The sequence below is a fragment of the Salvia splendens genome, unplaced genomic scaffold (assembly GCF_004379255.2).
Source record: "Salvia splendens isolate huo1 unplaced genomic scaffold, SspV2 ctg1019, whole genome shotgun sequence".
Lineage (NCBI taxonomy): Eukaryota > Viridiplantae > Streptophyta > Magnoliopsida > Lamiales > Lamiaceae > Salvia > Salvia splendens.
The window spans coordinates 33,967-43,099 of record NW_024598558.1 but is presented as its reverse complement, the minus strand read 5'-3'; the positions used below and the strand labels follow the sequence as shown (position 1 = coordinate 43,099).

At 39.7% G+C, this 9,133-nt stretch overlaps 1 protein-coding gene across 1 annotated transcript; it reads left to right on the top strand.

Moving 5' to 3' along the window:
• The first annotated feature begins 4,161 nt into the window (after positions 1 to 4,161).
• Positions 4,162 to 4,893, top strand: LOC121788347 (ethylene-responsive transcription factor ERF008-like). Its single transcript, XM_042187053.1, has one exon. It carries the CDS (start codon positions 4,215 to 4,217, stop codon positions 4,659 to 4,661), a length of 447 nt encoding a protein of 148 aa, XP_042042987.1. The 5' UTR covers positions 4,162 to 4,214; the 3' UTR covers positions 4,662 to 4,893.
• Positions 4,894 to 9,133: the final 4,240 nt, after the last annotated feature.

The following is a 9,133-nucleotide window of genomic DNA, read 5'->3' as shown; positions in this document are numbered from 1 at the left end:
ACGACCTGCCAAATATCAACATATTTGAATTGTTTACCGGTGTCCTGGTTGTAGACGCGCAAAGCCGCCCTCAGAATGTCGGCTCCCGAAGCTCCACTTTGGTAGTGCGCCGCTTCGGTCGAGTAGATGCCGCAGAATTTTTTGACCTGTTTGTCGACTCGGCCAAAGTGAGAGCGGAGCATCTTATATGTGCGCTTCCGGGACCCTTTCGGCTTAATCTGGTGGTAGATCTCGGTGACCTTTTCCCAGAAGCACTTGTTGGGTTGTTGATTCCAGACGACGGGATCGTACGAGACGGTGATCCAGACGTTGTACACCGCCATCGTTTCGTTGTTGATGTACGGATGCCGGCCTAGATCCTCTTCTTCCTCCTCCGCCTCGGCCTACTCCCAGAGTGGGTTCAACGGGGAAATCCTCCCGAATCTGGGATAATCCCTGCGAATACCGCGGGGCGGAGGGACAAGCGTATGCATCTACGTCAAAAGTGAGTGGTTGGTACCCACCCGGCGTCGCCGAGGTGTCCGGCGTCGACGAACCGGAACCACCCAGTGTGTTGTACATGGTCTCCCAATCGTTAAACGTGTTGAGATCCCATCCGCCGGAGCCGTCATGGCCGGAGTTGCCGTAGCCGGATATTTTTTGATGAGATGTTAGATGAAAATTGGAGAGTAAATGAAGTTGATTTAGGAAGAATAGATATGTAGTTGTGTGTGAAATGAGGATAAATTAGGAGTATTTATAGAGTAAAAAAAAAAAAAAGGGAAAACGGTAATAATAAACGGTAATATTACCGTTTATTTTTTTTTTTTTTTTAAATTCAATTTTTTTTTAAAAAAAGATTTATTGCGTCAGCACGGGCGCGCCATGTCGCCATGGCGCGTGGCGTGACAACCCGTCCCGCGTCTCGCAGGGACGGGTTACGGGATGCGATGGGAACGGTTCGGGGGCGGGACGGCGTGCCGCAACGCATCGCGCTGGCGTTCCGTTCCTCCGAAACGAAACGCGTGACGGTTCCGTGCCGCGTTGCGGATGCCGAGGAATGAAACGCCGGACGGTTCCGCGCCGTATTGCGGATGCCCTTATATATGTTGGGTTATTTTTATTTTTGTACTTATTCCATAAGATTATTAAAATTACTTTAGAGTATATATACGTTCTCATCTCACACATCTGACTGTGACTGTAAAAGAAGAGAAGTACATGTGAAAAAATAATTGTTAGAGCATCTCCAATGCACGGATGTCCCATTCGGACATCCACTAGGACTTCCCAAAAATACCTCCTGCCACGTCACTATGACTTCTCATCCCACTGCCACGTCACTAGGACATCCCATTCACAATCCGCCCTTCCCAATTCCCTTCCCACTAGGACTTCCCGCAATAAAAAAAATCAAAAATTCACAAATAAAGCAATTTACGTTTACGGAAATAAAATTTCAACACTAATACGAACGGGAAAAATTATCAACTTCATTAAAAAAAACATACATGATTTGAAAAAAAAATTACATAGTAATAAAATAAAAAAAGTAATAACATCAACGTCAACCCCTCCGCGTCCAAACCTCTTCGATAATATCGTGCTGAAGTCGAACATGTGCATCTGTTTGCCGCATGTCGGCATATGCACGCATCCGCTCGACCTCTCCATGAGGTACCCACATATTCACATTCGCGGTGGCCACGCCGTGACTTGGACCTGCACCCGTATCATCTTCATTGGTCCATTGAGTCAGTTCCGCAGCTTCATTTTCGACAATCATGTTGTGCATTATGATACATGCATACATGACATCGCCGATGTTAGGAATATACCACTGCCGTGCAGGACCCTTTTCTACCACCCATCGACTCTGGAGCACACCAAATGCCTGCTCCACATCCTTGCGCGCTGCTTCCTGACGGCTCGCAAAGTATGACTTCTTTTGTCCGAGCGGATGCTTGATTGTCTTCACAAAGACGGGCCAGTTTGAGTATATCCCATCCGCCAAATAGTATCCCATATTGTGCTGGTTGCCGTTGGCGACGAAACTGATGGCGGGACCAACGCCATTGCACTGAGCGTTGAACATGGGCGACGACTGGAGAACGTTGATGTCGTTGTTCGACCCGATGACTCCAAAATAAGCATGCCATATCCACAGCCGGTAGTCAGCTACAGCTTCAAGGATCATTGTGGGATGCTTGGCTTTGAAGCCGGTAGTGTACATCCCCTTCCAGGCGGCGGGGCAGTTCTTCCACTCCCAATGCATACAATCTATGCTGCCCAACATCCCAGGGAACCCGTGCACCGACCCATGCATATCTATCAGCCTCTAGCAGTCTTCGGGGCTCGGACTCCGAAGATACCGCTCCCCGAATATTGCTCTCACGCCCGCGCAAAAATTCTGCAGACACTCAACGGCTGTCGACTCGCCAATGTGGAGGTACTCGTCGAACATGTCGGCCGCGCCTCCGTACGCCAGTTGTCTGATTGCTACAGTGCACTTCTGTAAGGGCGTGAGTCCGGGTTTGTCAACTGCATCCTCCCTGATCCTAAAATACAAGTATCTTCTCTCTAAAGCACCCACGATATGCATAAACAACGGACGATGCATCCTAAAACGTCGCGGGAATAAGGCATCCCCAAAACGCGACTGCGGAGCGAAGTAGTCCTGATACAACCGAATATGTGCAGCAATGTGGTCACGGGGTATTGTAGTTCGACGACGGATCGACCGATGTACCGCCACCTGTTGTCGCCGCTGCTCCCTCTGGTGTAGCAGCCTATCTGTCGCACCTTCCACAGCAACCTCCAATTCATCCTCGCTATCACTGTCACTAGCCATTCTAGATATACTTGAAAATAGAAATGTAGAGAGAGAAACTTGTTAACACAAGTGGTGCGAATGATTTGAAGTTCAACGAGCCGTATATATAGAGTTTAAAAAAAATACCGGACGTCCGACCTGGACGTCCGACCCACGCCACAATGGCGGACGTCCGCCCGCCCGTCGCCCCCACGTCCGAGGACATCCGACGTCCTTACGGGACGTCCGTATCCGAGTTGAAACGCCACAATGGCGGACCTCCCGGTCGCCCGTCGCGGATGTCCGATCGGACGTCCGCCATTGGAGATGCTCCTCATTTATAGTAGTACTCTCTCCGTCCCTCAAGAATATACACTCTTTCATTTTTAGTCCATCTTATAAGAATATGCACTTTTTAATTTTGGAAAGTCTTTTCTCTCTAATGAGGTGGGACTCATTATCCACTAACAATACTTTATTTACATTTTCTCTCTACCTCTCTCTTACTTCACCAATTTTACATTAAAACCTGTGCCGACCCCAAAGTGCATATTCTTTGGGGACGGAGGGAGTATTAGTTTCTTATTAATATTATGTGTTATCAATTACTCACTCCGTCCCACAATAATTGTCACTATTTTCTATTTTGGTTCGTCCCATAATAATTATCACACTTCATTTTTACCATAAATGGTAAGTAGGTCCTACATTCCACCAACTCACTTCACTCACATTTTATTATAAAACCAATATAAAAAAGTGGGTCTCACATTCCACTAACTTTTCCAACCAATTTTTCTTTATATTTCTTAAAACTCATGTCCACCATAAGAGTGACAATTATTATGGGACGGAGGAAGTATGAGTTATGAATTGTTTACATATTTAATGTTAGAGCAGTGTAACTCGTTGCTGGTTTGAACTCGTCCTATCCAAATGAGCCAGCAGTGAGCCAGCGTTGCATACTTGCATGCATTCTATCTTGTGGGGTGGCTCACTGGGAAGTGGCACGTTGGTGAGAGAGAGCGCCACGCCTTAAAAGTATATTCTTTTAATTTCTAGTATTAGTTTATCTGTAAAAACACTAAATTCGTATATTTAGATTTTAAAAGTGCGGATGAGGAAACATGATAAGATGAAATATGTCTTTATTAATTTGTGGATTGATTAAGAATCCTTGAATTCCAGTAAAAAAAAAAAATCCTTGAATAAATAATTAGAAAGCCGAATCCCATCCCTCCACCTCCGTATAAATAGCGACGCATCGCATAAAAGCAAGTGTTGTTTTCTAGCATGAATTCCACTTTAGATTCTCTCCCTTCCCCCACACAAAATTAATACCAAACCCTAAATCATAAATTCTTCCCAAAACTCTCACCCAAAAATTAAATCACAATTTTCATCCGTCAATCGATTGAAATCAATGGACGGAGCGTGCTGCACAGCTCCTTCACCCACGACGTCGTCCTCGGAAATCTCGAAGCGGCAGCGCCGGCAGCAGCAGGAGAAACCCTACCGCGGCATACGGATGCGAAAGTGGGGGAAGTGGGTGGCGGAGATACGCGAGCCGAATAAACGCTCCAGAATCTGGCTCGGCTCCTACTCCTCCCCCGTCGCTGCGGCGCGTGCCTACGACACAGCCCTGTTCCACCTCCGCGGCCCCTCCGCGCGCCTCAATTTCCCCGAATTCATCGTCAAGGACGTCGTCGACGAGCCGCGCGATTTATCCGCCGCCGCGATTAGGAAAAAAGCCACCGAAGTCGGCGCCAGAGTCGACGCGATGCAAAGCGCGCGCTCCGGATCGGGCCGGGCTGTGGAGAAGCCCGATTTGAATGAGTATCCGAGCCCGGAGAGCTCGGAGGAAAATTGAATTAGTCTGAATACGGTTTGTGATATCATATCACATTTTTTTAATACTTAATTATTATTATTATTATTATTATTTTTTTTTTGGGTCTGTAATTTTCGCCGGATTGGTTAGGGGTTTGTAGTTGTAGCTTTGAATTTGGGTTTATGTAAAGGAGAAGCTTATAGAGATTAGCTTAATTGTGTGTTATCAACAGTTAATTGTATAAAAAAGCTATGGAATATCCTTTTATTAATTGGATTTATAGCTTAGTCGTTTGATGGTGTCGAAATTAACCAGAGTATGGTCAATAATTTAGATTAGATTATAGTAATAAGGAGTATATTTGATTATGTTATGGGAATGTATTGTGTGATTTTCTCTGTTCCATTGAATGCGTAGGAGTATGGCCTACTTTTGTGAGTTGAGATGCAAATTGATGTGTGGATAAGAGAGATAGAATTGGTTGCGCACACATTGCCAATAACACGGCTTCGATTTCCTCTAATATTGTCGCTCATTAATTTTATAATCTCTCCATCTCTTAAAAAATATTGTCTTCCATTCCATGGGGTCTCTCCTATCCAAGATGAACTTCAACATTTTCTTTTTAGTTTGTTTCATCCAACATAATTCATTACTAAAAATGGTATTTTTTTAATTTCTTTTTTTTCTTATTTTAATTTTTTACTTAATACACAAATAAAATTGTATAAATTTCATGTCTCCCAAGAAATGATCATCTTTCTTGAGATAATGGATGAGGAAGTATTTAAAATTTGATTCTTAAAAATAAAAACTTTTATAGGGGTGTGGAAAGTTAAAGCATAATAAATAAATAAATAAAAGAGAAAAAATTAATTAAAATATTATTAATAAAAATAAATTTTAAGATAAAGATTAAAAATAACACTCTTTTAAAAACAACTTACTAAATTTGGAATTGCTTTTGGCAACACAGGAGCAAAAATATTAGTACTACTACGCTGACAAAATTTAGAATATACTCCCTCTGTTTGCTAAGGGAGTCTCATTTTTATTTTAATATGTCTGCAAATAAAATCTCTTCATATTTATCATAAATGATAAAGTAGTCCCATATTCTATTAATTAATTTCATTTATATATCATTTAAAATTAATATATATATAAATAGTGTTCATATTTCACTTATTTTTCTTAATATTTTTTAAATTTATGCAGAAAAAGAAGTGAGATTTATATTCACGGAAAGAATGATGTAGGTAAGTTACAACTGGTATAATGTGTGGTGACAAAAATTTCGAAGCAAAAATAAAAATTAAAACATGGTAAACAAAGAGCCAGGACCAACGCAGGAATGTCACTCTTGGCATTGACAGTATTCTAAATTATTTTAAATAAAAATAATATTTATGTGGTCTACAACGTTATTATATTGTCGTAAATAAAAAATCGGATAATCATTCAAATGGTCTGGGCCCAGAATAGGCATTAAATATTGTATGCTCAATGGAATGGATATCATTTACTGTTACATAACATGTTCGTGATTTAATTGATAGTTCTTTTATTTTATATGAATACATGTACACAATCGGATGACCATTCAAATATAATTGCAATATTATAAATGAACAAGTAAGCCTAATATTATCAGTTACATCTAAACTCTTAAATACATGAGTATATATTAACAAATAAATTGTAAAAACATAAATTGTAAAAACTAGTTTGTCTCGTGACGTAAAACATAATTTCCTTTATAATGACAAAAATTACTACGTACTCTATTCGTCCAAAAGAATATGTATTCTTTCCCTTTTAGAATGTCCAACAAGAGTATGCACGTTCTAATTTTAGAAACTATTTTCTCTCTATTAGAGCATCCACGGTGGATGCCTATCTCTGGAGCTCACCCAGAGCCTATCTCCCTGCAATGAGAGTCCGTCCCAGAGCCTATCTCAGAGTCCATCTCATTTCCATATCATCACTATTTTATATTTTCACTTTTAATTGTTAGTGTTAAATAAAATGATAAAATAACAAGAAATAAAGACAACTCAATAAAAAAACAAATCATTAAAAAGAAAACATTCTATATTTAAAAAAATATTGAAAAAAACAAACTAAAACATTGATAAATATATTGTAAACATTGTGACTAAAGAGAAGTACAATGTAGAGTGAGATAAAATGAAGTGGGATAAATGTGAATAATTGGTAGGGAATAGGGTATATATATGGATAAAAAATGAATATAATAAAAAAAGAATGAGAAGATCGGCCCGCCGATGTAGCTGCCCTTGGGGAGGAGCTGTTGGGGAGTGAAGATAGGCCCTCCATCCACAATGGTGACCTTTGAGGGCCTATGTGGTGACCGATCGCTTGGCCATTGCGATCGGTCACCACTGTGGATGCTCTTAAGGTGAGACTTATTCTTCACTTACAATACTCTAATTACTTTTCTTTTTCTATTTCTTTCTTATCTTATTAATTGTTCATTAAAATTCATGCTCAGACAAAAATGCATACTTTTGTGTGATGAAAAGAGTTACATTTACTTTGTGATAGATTAGATTCCTTTACTTATAGCAAAGGTTCATTTAAATATCAAATAGTTTTGACAAATTCTTATTTTCTCAACTAATAATCTAGTTGTTCAAAGAGAAAACTATTCTCCTCCCATTATTTATGACATGTTTCTTTTAGCACATATTATTCGGATAACTGAAAAAAACATTCTAAAGTGATGTCAGCAAAATTCTATTTGTGCAAACTGGTCGAAACATGTTTTTCAGTATACCAAGCCTAACATCAAGTGTAGTATTATTATATCTCCAAGAGGTGTTTAGAAAAGAATTTTACTCCTATTATTCAGTACAACTGGTTAGTTGGAATTTGATTCCACGAAAAATAAATAAAATTCTGAACTAGAAAACTCTTTGGAAAAATATCCTTTAATTTAACTCAAGAGTCCCATAGCAGAAAAAAGAATTAAATTATTGAATATTAATATCTTAAATACGATAAATATTATAAATTAAAATGGAACCCAATTCTTCGTAATTTGAGATTGGTTGAGAGTTTTATATAATTTTCTATAGTGGTCCAAAATAAGTATTTCATTAGATATATATGGGCCAGTTGTTTCAATACAGTGTAGGAAGAAGAGAATTTTTTCTCTCTCACTTAATTCATAGGAGTGGGTTGACCTAATTCTCAAGTTCTTCATTACTTTGATTTTGTCTTCACAACATTATCTAGGTCTATTGTGATTGTCCGTGATTTGCCCATGCAAAATGGCTGATCTCCAAATTAACGCAAAAAGATAGATTGGATCTAGCCACAAAAATTAGATTCAAGATGAGATTGATGGGAGATTAGAAAGTGGAAGAAGTGTATATGATAAATAATTAGATTTAGGATCTTAAGACCTCAACCATAACAATGGAAGCACCCTTAGACAACTTTCACAAAATCTAATCGCCCTATGATTCCACTACTCAATGGATACACCCACTTTTATATTGTTGTACTATAGTTTTGAATTTTGGTACTCATTTATTAATTCCGTATTCATTCTAGTAGTGATTAACTGAGCATCAGTATGAGTATGAGTATGAGTATGAAAGCATGCTTTTGTTAAAATTTAAGGGCTCGTTCGGTTATGCCTATTTGGAAATGCAAGATTCATCTCTTGACTTAAATAAAATATGGGCAGTCCCACACACTCCTGCGCCATTGTTAGGCCATCCACAGCGCTGTTCCTATACCGTTCCTTAAACCACTATTTGAGGGCCCCACTGTACTTTTTACTCCATTCCTTAACTAAGGAACGGAACCTGCAACCCTCCGTTCCTTAACCGTTCCTTAAATTACTATTCATTCAATTTCATTTTTTTTATTTCCAACCCAATTCAATTTAAATAAACACACTTTATTAAAAAATAAACACACTTTATTAAAAAACACACAACATTAAAAAAAATTACAACTTAACTTAAAAAAATAAAAAGCACACAATTAAAATCCTAAAAAAATAAAAAGCACACAATAAAAATCCTAAAAATTAAAAGTACACAATTTTAATAATTTCATCCGCCAAAATTTGCCCAAATGTGCTCAATTAGATCCTGTTGGAGTTGGGTGCGGGCACTAGAGTCGCGTGTCCTTGCACGAATAGATAAAACCGTTCTTGTATAGACGGATGCGCTCCACTTCGAGGCGGACTACTTGCGGTTGAGCTTCCGGGGGATTCGTCGTCGAACCAATTTCCCGCCTCGGGTCCTTCGTCTTGGACAATCATGTTGTGCAAGATTATGCACGTATACATGATGTCGACCATGTTTTCCATGAACCACGTACGAGCCGGAGCTTTGATGATGTTGAAGCGCGCTTGGAGAACCCCGAACGCCCTCTCCACATCCTTGCGAGCAGCCTCCTGCTTCTGCGCAAAAAGAGCCTGCTTTTGGTTCGCAGACCCACTGCACGTCTTCACGAAGGTATGCCACTTC